This window comes from Stegodyphus dumicola, chromosome 4 (genome assembly GCF_044657685.1).
Source record: "Stegodyphus dumicola isolate Sdum_Otavi_A_Nest chromosome 4, ASM4465768v1".
Lineage (NCBI taxonomy): Eukaryota > Metazoa > Arthropoda > Arachnida > Araneae > Eresidae > Stegodyphus > Stegodyphus dumicola.
Window position 1 is genome coordinate 59,973,048 of NC_140771.1, and position 23,647 is coordinate 59,996,694.

General features: G+C 34.4%; 1 protein-coding gene and 1 non-coding gene across 17 annotated transcripts in view; both read left to right on the forward strand.

Annotated features, from left to right (window-relative positions):
- LOC118200019 (zonadhesin-like) overlaps positions 1-23,647 on the forward strand; it is a 260,274-nt gene that overhangs the window by 68,302 nt on the left and 168,325 nt on the right. For 14 of the 16 annotated variants that reach the window (XM_085814973.1, XM_085814976.1, XM_085814977.1 and 11 more), the window contains 2 exons: positions 8,844-9,047; positions 9,207-9,383. The exons of 1 other annotated variant lie outside the window; for it this stretch is intronic. In XM_085814973.1, coding sequence (XP_085671099.1) covers positions 8,844-9,047; positions 9,207-9,383 — 381 coding nt within the window. The remainder of the gene's footprint in view (positions 1-8,843; positions 9,048-9,206; positions 9,384-23,647) is intronic. One more of the 16 variants, XM_085814982.1, reaches the window with a different exon arrangement.
- Positions 2,229-2,301, forward strand: TRNAI-GAU (transfer RNA isoleucine (anticodon GAU)). Its single transcript has one exon. It is a non-coding gene; the product is annotated as a tRNA-Ile (tRNA).

The following is a 23,647-nucleotide window of genomic DNA, read 5'->3' on the forward strand; positions in this document are numbered from 1 at the left end:
AGAACAATGACGAACCCAGAGGACAGCAGTTGGTAACCAAAAACCAATTCTTCTCCGGCGGAGAAGCGAGTGAATCTAATGTGAGTGAACTCTTGAATGTCATGTATTAAGCTCAGCTTAGTGCAGCAGTGTTTATACAAACCATCAGAAGATATTTGCATGATCAAGAACAATAAGTCAAAAATCTAGCTGCATGTGTTCTGTTGACATCACGCCTCCGCAATGAATGGCTAATGTATTGTTCATTCACGTGGCACTGTAAGCTACACCAGAGACTATCTTCTTCAGCAAAGAATTTTGCTTCTGCTTCAAGCTCGAAGATTATTCTGGGAACTTCGTAACCATCAAGAAGCCTTTATAAGACAATCGACCCTGCTCTTGGAGAAACCCTCTTAATCCGTGACTGGCAGAACTGTCTAGTCTTCTTTTCAGGTACGACTGTGTTTCGCCACTACGTTAATTTGCTCGCGAAACCAAGGGTGCGAACATTCTGTGCGAACTTAACATTGCATCACAGCTTGCCGCATATTCTGATTTGTATCGAACACATATGGGATGCTATTGACCGCATATTGCAAAATGAAGAGAAAGTTGCCAATCTTAATGCCTAATGTGCCCAAAGAGTTGTAACGTGACAAAACATTCCTCAAACAATGATTAATATTCCTATTGATAGCATCAAAAGTGCTGTATTAAGGTACTTTTTCGCACATTCCTGCCATAATCCATACTGAATAAAATAAGATAGTATGAATAATTTATCCCTAATTTTTAATTATTTGCTTATGATTAACGTACTTATATCAGCGAATTTCAAATTTCTATGGCTTTCCTTTTCATGCTGAAATTTCAAAACTAATATAGTTGAGTAATGTATTATTATATTATTATAAGGTTAACAGCTAAAAAGGATTCACGTATACAACACTCAATCAGTTATCGTTTCAAGGAATTAAGTTATGAATTATTTTAGGAAAATATGTTGTTCTTCTGAACTGAAACGTAAGAAGAGATTATAATTTTCAGTAGTGATCCAGACGATGTATTCTTGTTGTCAGCAATATTTTTTTTAAAGCAATACTTTTATTTTTTCAATGTTTATTATCTGGAAAAACTGAAACCGTACTGTTTTAATTTACAATGAAACAGTTTCATAAATTTTCATTATTTTTACTATTAATTAAATTTGATTTGATAATTAGTTAAAAATATTTCTTAGATTGATTTTTCGTTATGAAGTCAATTGTTAATGGAGGCTTTGGTACTTTTAAAACAGTTTTGACCTTAAATCTTGTTTACAACATAAGTGTAGTTACTCGTTCAATTTACTTCAACTTATTTTAGCAGCAAATTTTGGCTGCAACTATCAGGTCCAGGCGCCCTTTACTAATAAAGCCTGTAAATATCGTTACATCTTTTCTGCATTATTGGTACTGGTAGAGTGAAGCTAATAATGCAATAAAGCTCTTTGTACAGAAGCTCTCTTTTCAGATCATATGCCGTAAATATTGTTATTCTATCTTTCCCTTTTATTTTTTAATGAGAATAGTTTTAGAAATAAAATATTACTGTTTAATAACAATGAGTATTAAACATTTGAAATTTGCATACTGAAAGAGTTAAATTTTTTGTTTTTCTAACTGCGATGTAATGTATGTGTGTGCGTGGAAAATACGGCCACATGGTCATGAATTTGATTCTTAACATTAACATCTAGTATTATTGTTGTACAAAGCTTTAGTTCGTTCGGTTAGTTTCTGAAATCCTAGGTGTATATTTTTATTTTGGTGTGATACTTTCGATTTACCATAAATTGTCAGATTTTACCAAAAATCTGTCAATTATTTATTACAACAATCATGAGTAGTTCCTTTAATATTATAGGTCATTTGAAGGAATGCACGTTTTTCATTTATAAGGACAGTAAGCTTAAGACGACTTAAGCCGAAATGTGAATGGGAAATGTGCATTCTAATGTTCGTTTATAGTGAACCCCAAACTTTGATTATAGTAAAACAACAAATTAAAGCTCCAAAGAGACAAATATAGAAATTATAGTTTGGTTTATCTCCTAAAATATACCTAATGTCTCTACAGTCGCGCCCGAAATAAAAGGATGTTGGATGAGGATCCTACACACCCAGGATTAGGCGATTGGGTCCCCTAAAAACCCCAGTCGCCCTTTAAAAGGGGGAGCATATAAGGTATTTCTCCTACTTTCCTAGCGTGCCTTCGTGGTGTAGTGGTCAGCACACTGAGCCGATATTTCAGAGGTCCGTGGTTCGATCCCCGGCGAAGGCGTTGCTAATTTTTTAATCTCTCTTGCTTCCAAAAAATTCTAATGTCTCTACAAGCTTATTATGTATTCCATTAAGTGCATAGAATGATAAAAGTGGGTTGTTACTTGCAACGCTGAGTTCATGTGTTCAGAAGGGTGGCTAGGCAGGTGGAAGAAAGTAAATAACATTATAATCAAGAAGAATTACGTATATGGAAATGGTAATATAATGCCGTGAAACCTTGGATCACGAACGCCTTATTTCACGAACAATTCGATGTACAAACAAATTATCTGAACAAAAAACACCTCAGATGATAAGTGCATTTCCATTTACGAAGACTCAAGACAATGATATATGATTTTGAAAGTGTTTTGAGGTAAACTATGCCGCATACTTAACACCCGGGAATTTTTGGAAAATTTATTTGAATATATTCCGATGCTTAGCTCTCATTAACGAAGTCTAGCAACAAATGACTTACAGGACCAAGAATTCAGCTTGGAGGAAATTATAGACATTTAGGTTGTAGGCAGAGACTTCGAAAGTTTTGACATTTGTTTCTGTCTATGATAGTGAATATTTGAGAAACATTATGGGCTTGGACCTTAATAATTAAAACATGGAGAATTTATTAGAGTACCATAAAATTGAGCTCAACAAGGAACTGCAACTTTAGAAATAGCAACATAAGCCGACTATGGAAGAATTCTGTTTAAAAGAAGAGGAAGGAAAATATTCGCAAGTATATGGAAATAGGGTAAGATTCAAAGTTTCCATGAAACGATATCACTCTGGTAAAGTAGTAGCAAGCTACAGCATAGGCAGTATTGATAAAGCCATGTCTTCCATTAGAAACATTTTAAAATTTAAACTACAATAAATTACATTGAACAAATTTTGAACGAAGCAGAGTCCCAGTTAGTTTCAGGCATAATCAATTTAGAGATAGGAAAAAAAAAGAAAAAACGAATAAGGGAAAAATAAAGAAAGAAAGAAAATGCGAAAGAATAGTTATGTGATTTAATGTGGCACGAGAGGGTTTGCGAAGGTTTTTTATGCTCTCGTTTGATATTTTCAATTTATATATAAGCTTTTAAATTCACTACTTCTAACGCATCTTTTTTTTTTTTTTTTTTTTTTTTTTGTTTTTGTTTTTAAACTTCATTATTAAATATCAATACTGTTCGTACTTATGCCATATAAAATTCAATAGCAAAACCACAATACTTTTAAAAATATTGGATATACTAAAAATTTTTAAACAACAATACTTTAAAAATCTTTAGTATATCCAATATACTGTTAAACGTTGTCATACACAGTTTAGCCCAAAAAGCCTAATATTCTCGAAACTTACTCCTCGAATCGCTTTTGTTGTCCGTTTCAGTTTTTAGATATCTAGTCGAAGGCACTTCCAGCCGCGTAAAATGAAATGAAAAATAAAAATATATAAAATATATTTTATATTTTATATATTTTTATTTTTCGTTTCAGGAAAAATAAAAATATATATATAAAACGCTTTTGATATATAGAGCTAGTGTAATTTCACACGTCGCGTTAGTAATTAATAAAAGAGATAAAGAACTGCCTTTATTGTTAATCAATAACAGGATGATTAAATTTAAAAGAAAATCTTTTAAAAAATCTGAAGGATTTCAGATTTTAAATTACACCCAAAGCGGCGTTTTTTTAACGATTTCTGTGTTATCTTTATTTATTAAATATCATCTTCTTTCCACTTAAACTATAAAATTTAGTTCAATAGCAATACCGCAAAGTAATCTTAAAATGAGCATACCTTTAGAATTTCCGATACACAGTTCCCCGCGCTGGAGATTAAAAGGTTTTTTCCCCCGTAGAGTTTTGCCATTTCTCGTTTTGAAATCCTTGAGTTTGTTAATCAAAAATTCGTTAAAGTTTTACAAAATATGAAATCGATCATAAAACAAATTCCAAATTTCAAATTTGGTCTTCCACATGGCCATATTCGTAGGAGGATTACGTCATTCAAAATTCGATGACTCTGTGTACATTTGATGACTCTGTGTACCGTTGAGAGAAATATACATACATTTATGCAAACTTTTCATTATTTAATTTCTTCAAATATAATGCAGGAATCTAATATTTGGTGGCAACAGTTTGAAAAGTGAAACGGACATTTATAGTGATTCAACGCAAAATCGCAAAACGAAAACAATAGTCCTTCAGGGACAAAGCCCCTTTGGAATAATTCAATATCTTAGCTTTGCGAAATGGCAATAAACTGGCACATGGAAGTTAAAAATATTTTATATAGAATATTTTTAGAATTTGTATAGTGTTACACATTGTCATTTTTTTCGAAGTTCACTTCCTTATTTCTTTGAAAATGACATATGGCAAACACAATTGATGGAAACATCCTTTTATTTGTTTTGCCACACAGTTTTTTAAATTTCCTATAACAGTGGTCGGCAAACTTATTAGCCAAAGAGCCAAATATGAACATTACAACAATTTTAAAAAAAATTGGGAGCCAAATGTGCTTGTTTAGTTAACTTTTATTACACTAAATAAAACTAAATAAATATTTATTAATGCGAACAATGTGCTTGCATCTCCTTGGAAAGTTTGAGTAAGTCAGGTTTGTATGTTGTTGTTTTTAATTTTAGGCATGATTCCAAGTTCTCATCAATAAGACGACTTCTCGGTTTACTCTTGATAATGTTCATGCTTGAAAAAGATTGTTCGCATATATATGTAGAAACGAAAAGAAAAAGAACAACAAACGCGAGCTTTTTCAGCTGATCGTAAGAGCCAAAAATACTATTCGAAGCGTAGAAAATGATCATGTCTTCCTTCTCCAGGTCATTCAAAGCAGACCACTTGTGTTGTGAACTAAGATCACATTTTTTCTTCTCCAATATTTCCAATTCAACACAAAGACGTTCGAATTTAGAGCGCTATATCTCCTTGTTTTTTAAATCCAGCGATTGTATTTCAAAGCTACCAATGTCAATTTCAAAAGGAGAAAATTTCAACTCGGTTATCGTAGCATTAAGAGGATTTTTGACAAATGCTAAAGTTGCTCCGCTGTTTTTAAATTCCTGAAACCTGCTGAGAAATGCTTCCCTCATATTTAAAATTATTGTTTTAAAATGCTGTTTATCAATAGAGGAATTATTTTCTTGGCGTTGCTTCAGCAGGCTCGGAAAGTAAAACAATGTTTCTCTTTCGAAATCCTGTGCAAAAATGGATAATTTGTTTTCGAATGTTATTACTTCTTCTAACATCGAAAAAAATTAAGTTTCCTTTCCCTAGCAGTTTACGAGTAAGCTGATTTAGAAGAGACGTAACGTTTACCATGAAATAAAAGTTTTGGATCCACTGATCGTCTGTTAGTTCTGGATAGTGAATGCCCTTCTCATGGAGAAATGCTTTAATTTCCCGAAAAAGGGACGCGAAACGTTTTTAAACGTTCTCAATTGATAACCAACGTACCTTGTTATGAAGCAGAAGATCAGCGTACTCAATCTCTATTTCAAATAAAAATTCTTTGAATTGGCGATTATTAAGAGCTTTAGCTAAAATGGAGTTGATAATGGTAATCACTAATTCCATAACTTTACAAATTTCTTCCAATAATGTTTGCACACAAAGCGCTTCTTGGTGAATGATACACTGGTAAACAAGTATCTCGTGATTAATTTTTTCTTTCAAAATAGCAACAATCCCTTTTCTTACGCCGGTCATACTTTTCGCCCCATCTGTTGAAATTGGCACATTTTTATCGAGGGCAATATGATGTTTATCTAGACAATCAATTACAGCATCGGCGATATCTTCTCCACACGTCTGACCTTTGAGTGGCAATAATCCTAAAAGTTCTTCTTTATGGCCTGAATGAGACATAAATCTTACAAAAAGTGAAACTGGTGCTGTATCATTTATGTCATAAAGACTCGTCAACTGCTATTGATAAAGCCGAACCCAATTTCAGATCTTCGATATGCTGGGTGGTTATATTCGAACACATTTTAATTCTTCTATCTTTAATGGTTTTGGCAGACAATGGTAACTCTTTAGTTCTTTTCAGAAGGTTCTTAAAATCCCGAAATAGCTCTTCGGATGAATTTATAAAACAATTTCTTATGTATTCGCCGTCTGTGTACGGTTTTCTTCTCTTAGTAATCTCTTGGCTACAAACAAAACTTGCCTTATTAATATTGCTAGAAGATTGCATCCAGTTATTAAACACAGAAGTTGACGACTCTTGACTCTTCTGAAGTTGCTCAACTGCTTTCTTCTTTGCATCACCGGTAGGATATTTAGTGATAAATGATGCGTGCTTTGTTGTAAATTTTCTCTCTATATTTGACTTCTTGTTATGCGCGAATTTCTGCTTACAAATAAGACATGTCGGAAGTCCATTCAAGTTTTGAATAAACGCAAAATTCTCTGTCCACTCAACTTTAAATTCGCGGTTTTCATCTTCCGTTTTTCTTTTTCTTTTTTTTTTTTTCTTTTTTTTTTTTTGGTAGCCATGTTAATTGGGGTGCCTATAACAATATTCCAAATATATTTTTTTCTAAAGCCACCAGTACAAAATTATTATGATTATTAAACTGATGAAAAAAAATTAAAAAATCTTTTTAAAAAATACAATTTTATTAATATATGTAACTGCACTAAAAAGAAAAAACAAAATTTTTTTTCCATCATCAGAATAACAAAACTTTTAATATGACCAAAAGTGGAAGAAAACTTCCAACGTTTGGACAAATAGAAGTTATCGAAAAATCGATTATAAATTTTGTACCGGAACCACAAACATACATAGCAGGTGTAATAAAATCGTATAAAATATCTGTAAGATGTGCAGCTAGATTAAAAAATACAACAACTTTTTAATAACACAGAACAACGGCAGGATACGGTAGATAAGACAAAACTGTCCACACTGCAACTGCTGCTCTGTGATGCCAATTTGTACCTTCACTACTTTATAAAAAGCATGCACGCGCATGCCGGTAGCTTGTACATGGTTTATGTTTACGTTTACGAAAACTAATAAAATTAAACTCGATGTTCGTTACGTATTTTTACAACAATATAAAATTTAATTACCTATATATCTTTTTACTCAAATAAAAATTATACATGTTCTCAATTTATAGAAGAATTTTAATTTATCAAAATAAGATGTAATTTTTTTCTTACCAAGATTTTTTAAACGAAAATATTGAGCCTTCCGTGGCTATTTGTACCAGAGCGGCACTTAAGGAGCCAAAGAGCCACATGCGGCTCTGGAGCGGCACTTTGACGACCACTGCCCTATATAATTTGTTTAAAAAGAATACACAAATTAACATTTGCCGGAAGAACAGCATCCTTTTATTTGTGTTGCCATATTTTGTTTTATATATTTGCTGTATTATTTCTTTATAAATAATAATTTTTGGTGGTAACATTCGAAAAGTGGTGTGGGTAAAAAAGTGAGTTTTGTGACTAATCTCGCCTTTGGTACTTAGAAAAAGGTGTCTTTATTTCTTTGTGCCGGGATTTATCCTGGTTATTCATCTGATGATATGACTTCGTTGATGACTGGCCAGACTAACTTTATCAAACTAATATTTAAAAAATATTTAAAGAGATAAAATTTAAAAACAGTTTGAAAGGAGAAAATGCGTTGGTGGCAAAAATTCAAAACCTTAGTAACGCTTATATATATATATATATCAAAAATATATATATCAAAATAATATATATATATATATCAAAAAGTAAATGTCGGAACAAAATTGAATAATTTTTTTCCTTCCATGAAGATCTATCCTTTCTTCTCCGAGCAAACAAATTACCAAATTGAGTAAACGTAAATTAAGGAAACTTTCAAAAAACTTCAAAAGGCTTGTTCAGAGATAAAAATAATTATTAGAAAATTAAAACAAACCCCTACAACTTAAATAAAACCAAAAATATTATTTAATGAATTACTTTAGGCGTTGGGCTTTAAAATTCATACGATATTCAAAAAGTCTTTTGATTTTTTATTTAAACTTAGAACAAATCTTAGAAGAGATGCATGATATCTAGTGTTCTGTGCAGCCGAATTTAAGGATGACTGCTATGCGCAAAGTGGGCTATAATTTTAATTTACTTCTATTTAGTTTTCCAATAAGCGTCTGCAAGAATGATTGCTTTCCAGATGCTATACCATAAGCGCCTACGAGAAAATGAATATTTTGCAAATTACACACAAAATTTAAGAAGGTAGAGATATGCATGACTTTCGTTATTAAATGCATCTACACGCAAACAGTGGCACTGAAAATTATAAACGGGTTTTATTTATGTCATGTCTAATTTACACTTTGAAAAAGTTACAAAATATGTATATGCATGCAAGCAGCTAAGTTCATAATCCATTTTTTGAAAGAAAAGTATGATCTAGATGCTGTTTGATCTAGTATGATGTTTTTAAAGAAACGTATGCTGCTTATAAAACGTTTATTGAAGTTTCTATAGAATGTCTTTTGATCGTTCTGCATTCATTTCGTATTCGTTCTGTTGTAGACACATGTGGAAAACATGAAGTATATAAACAGTGTGGAAGCGCTTGTCCTCCTACATGCGCAAATCAAGGTAAAGTTCAGTCATGTACGCCGCAGTGTAAAAGTGGTTGTTTTTGCGAAGATGGTTTTGTGAGAAATTCGAAAGGAGAATGCATCAAACCAGAGGATTGCGAAGATGAAAGTGGAGACAGCGGGGATAATTCTGGTAATTGGTCTGATTCCTGAAAGGAACATGTTTTAAGGTTTTACTTTACAACGAAATTCATTATTAAGGTCTGATGCTGTATTCCCTATAAAAATCATATACCAACTTTTCAGCAAGCGCATTTGATTTTCTTTCTAAGGCTTTAACATTTTTCTTTAGAAGAGTGTGCGGAGGATGAAGAATATCAGGAATGTGGAACTGCTTGCCCTGAGACGTGCGAAAACTTTGGAGAACCTCGTACATGCACTTTTCAATGCGTAAGTGGCTGCTTTTGCAAAAAAGATCTAGTTAGAAATTCCAGTGGGCGATGTGTTAGACCTGAACGTTGTAGCAACGGTAAATATTTTATGATTTCTGTTTGGTATATAAAACTTTAATAATTGTTGTGTGGTGAATATTTTTTATAGAATGGTTGTTTTAATTTTGGAATGTTAGTTTTAATAAACCCGGTTGTTGCCCGTTTTTGGTTTAATTTAGAATGCTTGTTTTATTATGTACATGACGTTTCTTTAAATTTATAGAACGTTTGTTTTGATATACTTGTTTAATTTTTGAGCGAAGAATATTTTGTAGTTCAAAAAGTAGTTATTTCTATGCGAATAATTTATCTTCTAATTTTCTCATTCGTGTTTCCGAAATGAATTTTTCTGCTCATTTCATTGAAATGATTTTTCAAACTAATTTAATTCAAAATAACATTTTCTTCTATTTAAAGCATCACATTTCTTAAAATTATATAAAGTGAATCATAAAGTAATCGCACACTAACCTTCTTACAAAAAGAAAGAATGATTATTTTCAATTTCTTTTTCGGGTTATCAAAGAAATTACTTCTTTTCTTTAAATAATTCTTTTCATTATTTCTTAATTATTGTTTTACATTTCTTAGTTCATTTATAAATTCAACTTGCATTTTAAGCCATTAAAATTTTTCTTCGAGTTGAAACTGATCTTTGATTGCAAGCAGAATTCAAATCATCTTCTGAAATTTAATTAGGTGTTTACTTAAATTTCTTTATCTTCCTCTCAAAATATATTTAAATAAATCTGATTTGCCACCCAAACCAATTAAGTTGTAAGCATAGGTAAATGCTTAATGAAATATTTAAGTAAATGGCTGAATTAAATGATAATAGCAAATGCTTATTCAAACACTTAATCTACAAAATAAACTTTTTTCGTACTACAAGAGCCGGCTACCAACATTTTCTCTTGGTTAGTCTTACGGTAATATGTGCATATGAGTAGTACACATATGTAATAATCTAAAATGATAATTATTTCACTTTGAAACATTATAACGTGAAGGAGGATTATGGCGTTAGATCACCTTTTCGCGTGCAAGAAGGGCTACCATATCCATTAAAAATTTTTCGTATTGAAGGAATAAAAATCATCGTAAGTTGTATAAATTTCCATGTTTATTTGTAGAGGTTTGAATAGAACCTTCTTCTTTAGCTGCAGGAGTTAAAATGTCAAGGGAGAAGTTTGTGTTCTCACGATAACAGAAAAAAAAAATCGGAAAGCTTTCAAATTTTATATTACGCCCAAAGGGGCCTATTTTATTTCCTTGTACGAAATAAATGAAGTATTGTGATCGCGAAAAATTTAGAGTATCATATATCAACAAAAATATCTATTTCAACCGCTCTCGAAACCATTTGAGCGATGCTTTTGTGTGACATTTGTACGTATGGATAGAATAAAGAACTATTTTTACCAAAAAAAGATTGTAAATGGGATTTAAAGTGGATTCAGAAGAGATCTTTTATCGACGGCTGTACGTACGTATGTATATATGTATCGCATAACGGGTGGAATAGAATTTTTAGTTACCTGGCTTAGTGATCTTAGTTTTTTATTCTTATACACTGGTAAATTGGGCATTTGTTTCCTTTAATAAAGTTAAATAAATCTGATTTACCACTCAAACCAATTAAGTTATAATAAGCATAGGCTTAATGAAATATTTAAGTAAATGGCTGAATTAAATAATAATAGCAAATGCTTATTCAAACACTTAATCTACAAAATAAACTTTTTTCGTACTACAAGAGCGGGCTACCAACATTTTCTCTTGTTAGTCGTACGGTAATATGTACATATGTGTAGTACACATATGTATATAATCTAAAATGATACTTATTTCACTTTGAAACATTATAACATGAAGGAGGATTATCGCGTTGCATCACCTTTTCGCGTGCAAGAAGGACTCTCATATCCATAAAAAATCTTTCAGTATTATTGGAGAGTCTGAAGGATTAAAAATCATCGTAAGTTGTATAAATTTCCATGTTTAGTGATTGAATTATGTGGTTTTTATGGGTTCATGAATTATGTGGCTATGAATATTTTTATGAATTATGTGGTTCATGAGATGGCAAAGTTATTAAAGAAACACAGAAGCTTTATTCTATTGGCGAATTAGATTATATTCAAATAAATACAGAGTTAAAAGTAAAATACACAGTTACAAATAAATATACATTGCAGTGCTAATTTGAAAGCATGAAAATCGAAATTAATACGTAGCATTATGATGTATTGTGCCAGGACGTTTAAAAGCATGCTCAAGAATGGGATCATAGTCCTCTAAACTGGTTACCCCTAGTGGGACCATAGTCTCGCTAGTGGAATCAGTGGCGTAGCGAGGGGGGGAAAGGGGGTATATGATGCCCTTGGCGCTGCTCGCAAAGAGCAGCAAATGGTCTCCAAACAAGGTTTTCCCGAAAATTTGTTTTTTATTTTAATCGATTTCTGAAAAACATATTTAAAATTAATAATTATTGTAATATAATTAATTATTTATTTTCTTGTTTTGTCTGATAAAATGTGTAATAAAATGTTTGCGGTATATCAATTAAATATTTCCGCATACAAAACGTTCTTTCTGATCACTTTGTTTCTCTAAAAATAGCCGATTCCTTAGTCTGAAAATGACATTTTAGGAAACCCCTAAAGCTTCCGCTACAATGGATTGCGTTTGACGTTCCTTTAAACGACTGATGGCCTTCCTGGCTACCGATTCAACTAAGTCATCTAGTTGAGACATCGTATATTCACTGCTACAAAGCATTCAACGCATGTCAATTGTTTTTAATCTCCTACTACAAAAGGAATGCTGCAGGTCACTCCTTACTCCTTATCTAAAAAGCATAGTTTTCGAAGTTACAGACTAAATTTGCATATTCTGAACAAAATGTTTTTCCAAACCTAAGAGTCGCACTCCAAATACTATTATCCTTACTATTTCATAATTAAATGAACGTTCGTTCAATTAATTAAAATAAATTTTGACGTATTTACAATCAACAATGGGACAAGATCCCTTAAGTCATCTAATTTTTAAATGTGGAAAAAAAAAATTTGAAAGGATCGACTTTGATGAAGTAATTGATAAATTTGCTTCATCCAAGGCAAGAAAAATGTATGCATAGTAATTAATGTATTGTAAATATTACATTATTATTAATAAATATATCTACTTATCTATAATATATATTAAACTTTTAATTGTTTAAAAACTGTACTTTTTTTAAAACAATTATAAAAATATATAAAATAAATAATGCTTTTTAAACTACACTGGTGTGCAAAAATTAAGGACGAAGTCGAAAAATTAGCATATCAGCTGAACGAAGAGGCAGAGCGGACAGAAAGACCAATCAGGAGATTAAGTAAGGTGAAGTACGGTAGCACATGCGCAGATATGCAGGTAGACGTAATGGGGCAGTGTCTGAGTAGTATAAAGCATGTTGTCGGTGTAAGATCAGTGTTTTTGGCAAAGAGATTGCACGCCGTCCGATTTTAACTGCTATACCATTTCTTACTGCTGCCTCAGTAAGAAATGGCGAATAATCAATCTGTTAGACGACATTTGGATGCTTTTACCCGAGGTCGAATCATTGGGAAGTTGGAGGAAGGCCGCAGTGTAACAAGTGTGGCTGCAGAGTTCGGAATTGCTCACAGCATCGTTTCACGACTTTGGAGACAATTTCAAACTACAGGAACAGCTATCCGGTGGTTTAGTAGTGGTCGTCCACGAGGAACCACACCCGCAGATGACCGGTATATTGCTTTACAGGCCAGAAGAAACAGGCGGCAGACAGCGGGAGAAATCGCTAGACACACGACACAGGCGACTGGACGACCGATATCGGGTTTTACCGTGGCCAGAAGACTGCACGGTTGTGGTCTGTTTGCACGACGCCCTGTACGGTGTGTACATCTAACGCCTGCCCATCGGAGAAGGCGTTCTCTGTGGTGCCGGGATCACCGGAATTGGAGAGACAATGAATGGGGACGCGTACTCTTTACAGATGAGAGCAGATTCAGTCTGACTAGCGATTCTCATCGCATACTCATCTGGAGGGAGCGGGAAAGCAGCAATCATCCCTCGAACATCATTGAAAGGGACAGGTATGGAGGTGGCGGTGTTCTCGTTTAGGGAGGCATCATGCTTGGTAGTCGTACAGACCTTCACATCTTCGACACAGTTTCAGTCAACGGGACCCATTATTGTAACGAGATTCTTCTTCCATATGTGCGTCTTTTTAGAGGCGCTATGGATCCGCAGTTCCTCTTCATGGACGACAATGCACCATGTCATCGCACAGTAGCTGCCGAACAGCTCTTAGAGAGTGAGGATATTGAACGTATGGATTGGCCGGCACGATCTCCGGATCTCAATCCCATCGAGCATGTATGGGATTTTCAAGGCAGACGCTTAGCAGCTCGTAACTTACCACCAGTAACGATTCCGGAGCTTCGATTGGCGCTGCAAGACGAATGGGCAGAAATGCCTCAACAACTCATTGACACCTTCATTCTCAGCATGGGCAGACGCTGTGAAACCTGCCTAGCAGTCAGGGGAGATCATATCCCCTATTAAAGACCGGATGTTTCTTGCTGGACACCCATCACAGGGATGTTTTGGCCTTCAGTTGCATTGCGCTCCATGCTACTTTTTCAATAAAACTTCTTTTTATCCCTCTGATTTCTCTTTTAGTAGGTGTTGCTTACATTACTCATGTCCTTAGGTATTGGGGATCTTACGTATTAAATGTGTTGATTTGGAAAGCTTTTGTACAAAGTTATACTGAAAAAACTGTCTCGTCCTTAATTTTTGCACACCAGTGTAATTCTAGATCATCGTATGTCTGATTTTTCCTCCGACACAGATACATTTCCGAATCCAATTCTAGTGTAGTTAGGTAGTGTCTATTCTTGTAACATATTTTAGAGTATTTTATGGCAGATTCAGCATTTTATTATTATTTGCACTATTTTCTTTTTACGAATATATTCTATACATTATATCACTGTAAATGTTTTTTTTGGGGGGGGCGCCAAAAAGGTATTTTGCCCCGGGCGCCAGTTATGCTTGCTACGACACTGAGTGGACTCATAGTCATAATAATATAATTATAATCTGCTAAACCGCTAAATGGGCATAATTGGAATTTACAGTTTGTAATGTTGCGCGCTTCCAACCTGCACGCAACAATAGTGGTGACTGCTGAGAACTGGAAAGTAGACAAAGTCTTGAGAAGAGTTTAAATCCCTTTTTATTCAACTTTAGAAATTACAAATGCGTGCTCTTGACGCTCACAAACTACGCCGACCCGGCGTTAAAATAAAAATAAGAAACTAAGAAAAGAATAGTAACAAGTGACTAACTACGAGGCTCTCTAAACGCAACTAACCTCACCGCGTTCTAAAATACCGCTGATAATTCAGCAAACTTCTGAATATTACTTTGAAAGATTAACAATCTGCCGAGGCAAGCACACAGGCCGAAACGCGTGGTTCTTCAATTTCTAACTAGCCACCTCCACGCTCGTGAAGCAAGAAAGCACACTTTCGAACTCGTTTCCCTTCTATTTAACTCAGATTACTTCCGCTGACAATTTGAATCCTTGCGCGTTCTACTAAAACTTACATACTCTGGCATTGGCAATTCCAGGGGAAAGTAAAGCTTGACAGGAAAGATAGTTTAAACTTAAAATAAATGTTAGTTAAAATAAATATAAACCCTACATTTGCCGCTGCCAGAATTTGGTAAACTTGGAAGCAGGTCCTAGAAACGACCTGTTGAAAAGTTTCCATATTCTGAACTAAAATTCAAGAGCCTCGTTTACATAGAACAAACTGTTTCCTCAAAAATTAGAATAAATTTCTGTCGATATATCATTTTACCCTCTCTTCTTACAGGAACCTTTCCTGGACTTCAGCCATCAATCTTTTCTCTTCCTTCCAGCATCTGGAAGGAATAAGTATCAGTATCTTCTAAATACATTATAATTTACACTTTCTTAACACTGAATAAAGTTTTCGTTTTTGATCGTTTTATTTTCTTTAATTACTGCTTAATTCACATTCATTCAAGTATTCAAACATGAATTTAACTTTACCCTGGCTCTCCACCATGTGTGGTGTCAAACGGGAATATTCGTGTTTTAGTATTGCAACACTTCCCCTAACCACAATGATTTGTTAGAATTCAACGACCAAATAGACACACCTTACTCGACATTCTACAACTCAATGAGCTACTTTAATATTCTTAAAAATTCAAATGTAGGTGGAGAACCCTACAAAACACATTCATTCTAACTTCCCCGTCATTCATCTTTAGACATGCAGGCTTTCGCTCTAAAGCATGATTTTATCTACAGTTTAATACTTAAATTTGAATTCATTGCTTTTGAGCATTTACTTTTAGCATCTCAAATTTTATGCTTCTAGACTAAATTCTACTTTTACATAACTTTCAAGTATTTACGTATATTTACAAAATTCTAATACATATGATTTTTACAATTTACCATAAAATGAATAAGAGAAAAATAAATTTTTACTTTACTCATTCTTCGCCAAGCTGGCGGCACTGAAACTAAAGTTCATATTAATACAAGAATACGAAGTTATTTTTATCTTCGGCCAAATTTTGGCTTTAACATAACAGAATTAGTCTTTCGACCAACAGAAACTGCTTGTTCTTAGATTTTATACTTAAAGAAAATAATACTTTTACCTTAGCTAAATAAAGTAAAACAAAACTAAGTCTCAACCTAGACAAATTGACTTCCGTCAAAACATAGAACTTCGTATTTACGCATAACATTTCGGAACAAAAGAAAAAAAAATTATAGCAGATTTTAACTTATCTTTGAGTTTTGGATGATTGGAACTCCGACATCCTCTTCTGGCAGAACTGCTCCCACGATATGGAATTCATCGACGTCAGTCGTCTCCTTTGTGTCCTTCGAGTGTCGTCCATGTTGATACTTCTTTTTCGCCCTCTGCATGCTGGCCTCTTGGAGTGGTAGTCGTCGGGTTGCTGTCTTTTCCGTTTTGCCCCTGGACGGCTGGTCTTGGCGACCTCCGGTCTGGAATCATGCTTGAATTTCTTCTGTTGGTGGTGGTCTTTTCGTTCCTCCTGCTGTCTTTTCGTTCTCGGGAACGGCGGCCTTGTTTGCACCTGGCACTCTGGCCCTGGAAACGTTTTCCTCGATGCAGAATTTCTACTGCGATACGTTGTAAGTGCTCTTTTCCTCTTTACCAAAGCTTCTTTACGCGGCGGCGTTGCTTTCTTGTATTTCTTAAATGCTGGAGTCTGAACGTTCTCATTTCTTCTTTTCGGTACCGTCGCATGACTTGTAGCAGGGCTAGGTTTCTCTTCAGTTCTCTGCTTCTTGGGTGGTGGAGCAGGTGACGTTACTTCTGGACCTTCTACTTCTTTTACGCTTGAGTCCTGCAGGAAAATTTAAGGATTTCAAAATCATTTTGATTATAATATTTTTTCACCTAGTCGGGACTTGCTTTACAGATTTCCCCTCTCTCGTTCTTAAGGTACAATACGACTCCCTTGATTTCCTGAATTACATAGGGGCCTTCAAATTTTGGAGCTAACTTTGCAGTAAAATTGTCTGTGGCACTTGATAAAGAAAATTTCCGCTTCAGCACTTTATCCCCAACTTTAAAATCTGCTTCACGGCGTTTTCTATCATAATATAACTTTTCTCTATTTCTTGCCGTATCCGAGCTTTTAACCGCCTGGTCAACAAGTGTTTGCACATCTTTCTGTTTAAATTCTTGCTCTCTTTGTTGCACAAAGAATAATTTATCTAATGGCGTAATTAACTTCCGTCCTAAAAATAATTCTGCTGGGGTTTTTCCCGTAGTATCGTGATTTGCCGTTCTTAAAGCATAAGCTAACTCATTTATGTAGCCATCCCAGCGCTTGTGATGTGTGCTAACATAACTTCGAATTATTTTTACAATGTTTTTATTAACTCTTTCTGCTATGTTTGCCTGTGGTCTATACGAAACCATTTTGATATGGCGTATGCCAAGTCCAGTGCATATGTTTTCAAATATTTGGCTAACGAATTGTTTACCGTTATCGCTAATGACTTTTATCGGTGCACCGTATTTTAAAATGTATCTGTGTAAGAATGCATCTGCGACTGTTTTGGCTGACGCGCGTTTAAGTGGAACAATTTCTGTCCATTTTGAAAAATGATCTACAATTACTAAAAGAAAACGATTTTTATTTAACTCGCTCTGGGGAAAGGGACCAAGGAGATCTATGCCTAAAATTTCATTCGGAAATGTAGCGCGAATGCTATTTAAGTACCCGGCCGGGCTGTAATTAATATCATTTATTAACTGACATTGATTGCAGGACCTGACATACGCCGTAACTATTTTGTATAATTGCGGGAAATATACCGCCTCGCGTACCCTTTTTATAGTCTTTCTGACCCCGAGGTGGCCCGCTGTTTTTTTTTCGTGCAACTCCTTCAAAATGCTTAATCGAAGCGAGGCTGGGATGACTGGCTTATACTCAAGATTTTCGTTTGTTGTTTTCGTATAGAATAATAAATTATCTATTATTTCATAGTTTTCTGCTCTATTTCTTATCGCATCGATATCTGTGTGCTCAAAGCTTTCGGGGTCTTTCAAATATGCATAGATATTTCCAAATTCAGGATCAGCTTTCAGTTCAGTGATAATCGTATCTCTAGAATCTAAAATTTTTGAAGTCAACACAGCGCATTTAAGTTCATTTCCTTCATCGTCCAGTTTTATACGAGAAAGTGCGTCAGCTACATTGTTTTCCTTACCCGGTTTATATTTTATTATTAGATTATATTCTTGAAGTTTTAAAGCCCATCTTATTAACCTGGGCGTTAGGTTTTTCCCCGAGTAAAGTCTACCAACAGCCGCATGATCCGAAAAGACTGTTACTGGCGCTTTGCCGAAATAAACTCGAAATTTGTATACAGCCATTAATACGGCTAATGTTTCTCTCTCTGTAGCTGTATAATTCCTTTGTGTACGATTCAACGTTTTACTAAAAAATGCCAAAGGATGGCCATTTTGCATAAGAACCGCACCCACAGCATAGTCCGACGCATCTGCTGCAATTTCCAGGTTTTCGTCCCCCTCCGGGAATTTCAAAACAGGGACATTGATGAGCGCTTCTTTTAACCTTTCAAATGCGGTATTTGCTTCCGCTGTCCACATGAATTTACTTTTCTTTCTTTTAATTACTAACAAGGGTCAACAATATTAGCAAAATCTTTTATGAATGACCGATAATAAGAACATAACCCAAGGAAAGAAGAAAGTTTCCTGGCGGTGTTGGGCGGTGGGAAATTCTTGATAGCTTTTATTTTTGAATCTTGCGTTTCTATACTCTTTTGCGAAATATTATAAACGAGATATTTAAGTTCTTTAGTTGCGAACTTGCATTTTGAGGCGTTAATTGTAAGACCGGCCTCTTTTAATAATTTAAAAACATGTTCTAGATCATTAATGTGTTGTTCCAACGTACTACTCGTTATAATTACATCATCTAGATAAATTAAAGTTGATTTTCCTAGGACAGGCTTTAGAACAATGTCCATAGCTCTCTGGAATGTTGATGGGGCCCCACACAACCCAAAGGGCATGCGTAAAAATGCATAAGTGCCCGATTTTGTTATAAACGCGGTTTTATGTATGTCTTCGGGTCTCATAGCTATTTGATAGTAGTCAGACGTCAAGTCCAAAGTAGTCATGTATCTTGTAGATTTAATCTTTCTAATAATTTCCTCTATAACCGGCAAAGTTATAGAAAACTGGGAATTTAGTAATACTATTAAGTTTTCTGTAATCGATAGCAAACCTCCAAGCCCTTTTATCCGAAGGAGGAAACTCGTTCTTTTTCCTACATAGTACGACTGGACTCGCGTACTCACTATTTATGGGCGTTATTATATGTTCTTTAACATTTCCTGAATATGTTCTTCTATGATTCGCTGCTTTTGTTTATCATAGCGATAAGGTTTAGTCCTACAGGGTTTGTCGGCAGTTAACTGTATCTCATGCGTAACTATTTGACAACTACCAGGCCGTTCTGAAAACAAGTTTGAAAAAGTACTCACTACTTGCTGGATGGCTTGGCTTTCATGGTCATTCAAATGGCTAAGGTCGACTTGCGGTTGTTCCACTGGTTCCACCACACTCCGGTCCATCTCCAGCACAATAGAACTGTCCTGAAAATTCAGTTTGGCCTTCGCGGCTTTTAAAAACTCCATACCTAAAATAAGTGGACTTTGCAAATTTTTTACTACAAAATTTAATACTTTAAGGCTTTCATTTTGAACTTGTATTTTTAAAGATAGTTTTCCGATATATTGACAAGTTTGTCCTTGCGCTGCTATGATTTCTGTGTTTTTATTTTTAAATAATCGTAACCTATTAAAGTTCTTCTTAAAAAAAATATCACTCATAAAATTACCTTCTGCTGCTGTATCGATGAGGGCTTCTACTGGTACATCGCCAACCAGGACTTGTATAATTGGTAACTGTGAGTTCTTTACGACGACCGTATTTAAGTGTCTTCCTGAGGGTTTTTTCAAAACTTCCGGGGTCTGGACCCTCGCTTTCACAGGCCCCTCTACTCGCTTAAAGCTTTCCTTTCAACTTCTGCCTTCTGGGTACGCGGCAGGGCTAAAGAAAAAGAAGGGCTAGGTCATCCGTTTGAGGGGGAACGATGCCGACACGAACCCAGTTGGGGAGCAATGTGACGTCACTGGGTTCGTCGCCTCGTCTACTGACAAGAGCTTCACAGTGCGAAAGCTTAAATCTTTACTTCTTATTTCTTTGAAAGAGGTTTCTTTGAATTGAAAATTATAGCTGAGGATATTTTTAAAATGAATTAGTGTTTGTAGCGGGAAATTATTAAAAAAAATGGAGCCCTGTGCCGTTGCTACCTGCGGTAATACGTACCATAATACGAAACAAACAAACGTGATATTTCAACAATTTCCGTACAGAAACCTTCAGTAAACGAAAGAATGGCAGCATAGAAAGCATACGTTTTTCTGTTTTTATTTTTATTATTATTATTATTTTAAACTCAAAGGGCTATTAATTTCGTTTTGGCATTCTGCGTTGAATCACTATAAACGCGGTATTACTTTTCAAATTATTGCCAGCAAATGTTAGAGCCCTGCATTATGTTTAAAGAAATTAAATAATGAAGAATTTGCATAAATGTATGTATGTTTCTCACATTGTGATAAAATGACAGTACCTAGAGACATCACATTTTGAATAACGTAATCCTCCACCGAATATGGGCATCTGTAAGCCCTAATTTGGAATTTGTTTATTATCGATTTCATATTTTGTAACACTTTAATGAATTTTTGATTAACAAACTCAATGATTTCCATGCAAGCAGTGGCAACACTGTATCCCCCCCCAAAAAAAAAATTATCTCCAGCGAGCGAGAATATGAATCGGAAATTCTAGAGAGATGCTCATTTTTAAAATCCTTTTGCGATATTTCTGTTGAATTGAATTTTATGGTTTAAGTGCAAAGGTGTGGGTCCAGTATTTAATCAGTTCATCATATCAATGTTCAGTTTTCTTACTGAGTTGGCTTTACAAAATTTTTTGGCCTTTTTATTATTAAAGTTTTGATGTTTACTTTATTTATCAAACATCCCTTTCTTGGCGCCTCCTACACATAAAATTCGATTCAACAGCAAAATCTCAAAATATTTAAAAACATTTTTCTTTAAAATTTCCGACAGACAGTCTCGCGCGCTGGAGATAAAAATGGTTTTTTCCGTACAGTGTTGCCACTGCTTGCTTTGTGATCGTTGAGCTTGTTATTTAAAAATTCATTAAACTTTTTACAAAATATGAAATAGATAATAAAACAAATACGATATTCAAAATTCGAGCTTCCAGGTGGCCATGTTCAGGTGGAGGATTATGTTATTCAAAATTTGGTGGCTCTATGTATAGTTGTTTTTTCACAGTTCGAGAAACATGTATACATTCATGCAGATTCTTCATTATTTAATTTCTTTAAATATAATAGTGTGATAATGTTTGGTGGCAACAATTCGAAACGCATACGCCGTTTACAGTGATTCAACTCAAAATGCCGTATCGAGACTAATATCCCATTCGAGAATAACATCCCTTTCGGGCCTAAAAATTAATCAAGGAAATGGAAAATTATGGAAAATGAAAATTTATGTTTTAACCATATATACCGAAATACAAATAACTGCATTAGTGAAACAAAAGCGAATTAAATTGTTTCCAAATGGCACTTCAGAAAGCATTGTAATCAAATGATTATGCGTAAAATGATTGGTAGACATCAGCAATTTTCCTTGAAAAGCCTCCCCGAAGGTTGAAGAAAATTCTTCAAAATGTATGGGAGCAATTGAAAATCATATTTCTAAACTTAAAAAACGTCTTTCGTCCCTCAATAAGAACACGATTCGTTTATTTTGCTGATTATGAACAGTCGTAAGAGTTTGACACTTAAATTGGAATGCATCCCTTGTGTCGGCAAGAAAAGTTAACCATCAAATAGGTAAATGGAAATAAATAATGTAAACTAATTCATTTTATTGTATTAAAAATAAGATTTTATTATTTCGTTTATTATTCATAATGTGTTATGTGATTTATTTTATGCGTTTTTGGTTATTTATGAAACTATTCAAAACAAATCATGAAATTCTGCATAGAGATAAATTAGCATTAGAATACATGCTTTTAAAATATAAGACTACACTATTCATAAGAACGTATATAAATGTCAATTTAAAATATTTTTATTAATTTATGAGTAATGGGCACTGCATAGTAATCCTGATGATCAATAATAATGCTTTTATAATAGTCATTGTCAAGACTTACAAAAACCTAACTATCTCATTTCCAGTGCTAGTTGAAAGACAAAATTAAATGAAGTGAAATTTGTTTGGATTTAATATATTATGAAAGTTGTTGTTAGCATTCATTAGCTTTTAATCAGATGAATTTGTAAGAACGTATTCTGAAAATACGTTTGCATAATTTTATTTGATATTTCTATAACCCAACTTGTGATATTTTAACTCAAAAAGAATTATTCGTAAATATAGAAATTTGTCAATGTTTTTTATCGATAAGTTACTATTTACATACATTTCAAAAAATATTGTAGAAAAAAATTAACCATATTTAATGTATATTCGACTTTAAATATTAGTTTAAGGCTTTTATTTTACGCGTACTATAGTTTAAATAAATCGACCATAGCTACATTACTAGGTCAGCTATATATCCATACACATTGTAATTTCATTAGATAAAATCTCTTCCTCATATTATTTACCGAACAGTTGTTCAAAAACTTTTGATTTTCAAGCAAATACTCATGAAACAGAAGGTGGTATAAGGCACTCTCAAAGCAGCAAGCGAACCCACCTACGTCATCACTCTCTTCTTCCGGTTTCAGCGGCGAGGAGCTGATGAGCCAGCCCTTTAGCCATGGGTACGCGGACGGTTGTTTTCAAATTTCCTTTTTGGGCCTTGACCTTCGAGCTTCGATGAGTTAGCTTGATAGCTCTTTCCCCCATAAGAGCGGTTTGTATTTCTGGTCTGCTTATTTGAAGATTGCCTTCAGATACTTTGAGAATACGATGCCCCTCTAGCTTTTTCCGCTATTCTGCGATTTTGAAACTTGACCGCCAATTCGAAGAGCTAATCGCAGAATAAAGTCCGTCAACTCTTCTATATTCCGTTGATAAAAACTATATAGTTCGGCTTCTAGCCTTGCTCGATCTTTCACTCTGGGGAAGGCCTTTAATACCGAATTTTTGAAATTTTCAAATGTATATGTCTGGCCACCGAATTCCCCTAATAAAAATTTGCCTATATTCTTCCTCCATAGCGCGGCCTGTCTTCTTAGTGCAGATGTGGCGATGGCAACTTTTTGTCTTTCAGGCACAGGGTAGAGCTGGAAGTGATTGTCGAGGCCTTCTAGAAATATCGCCATCGAATTTTTTCCGTCGAAATTGACGTTTGGCTTGATTGACGCTCTCATCGTCTGGACCAGGTATCCAAATCCTTCCATTTGGCTTGCCATTTCTTGTTGTTGTCCAGCAACTTCCATACAATTTTCGGCCATTTCAGTTCGACAAGTGTTCGGGCGCCAATGTAATGTTGCGCGCTTCCAACCTGCACGCAACAATAGTGGTGACTGCTGAGAACTGGAAAGTATACAAAGTCTTGAGAAGAGTTTAAAT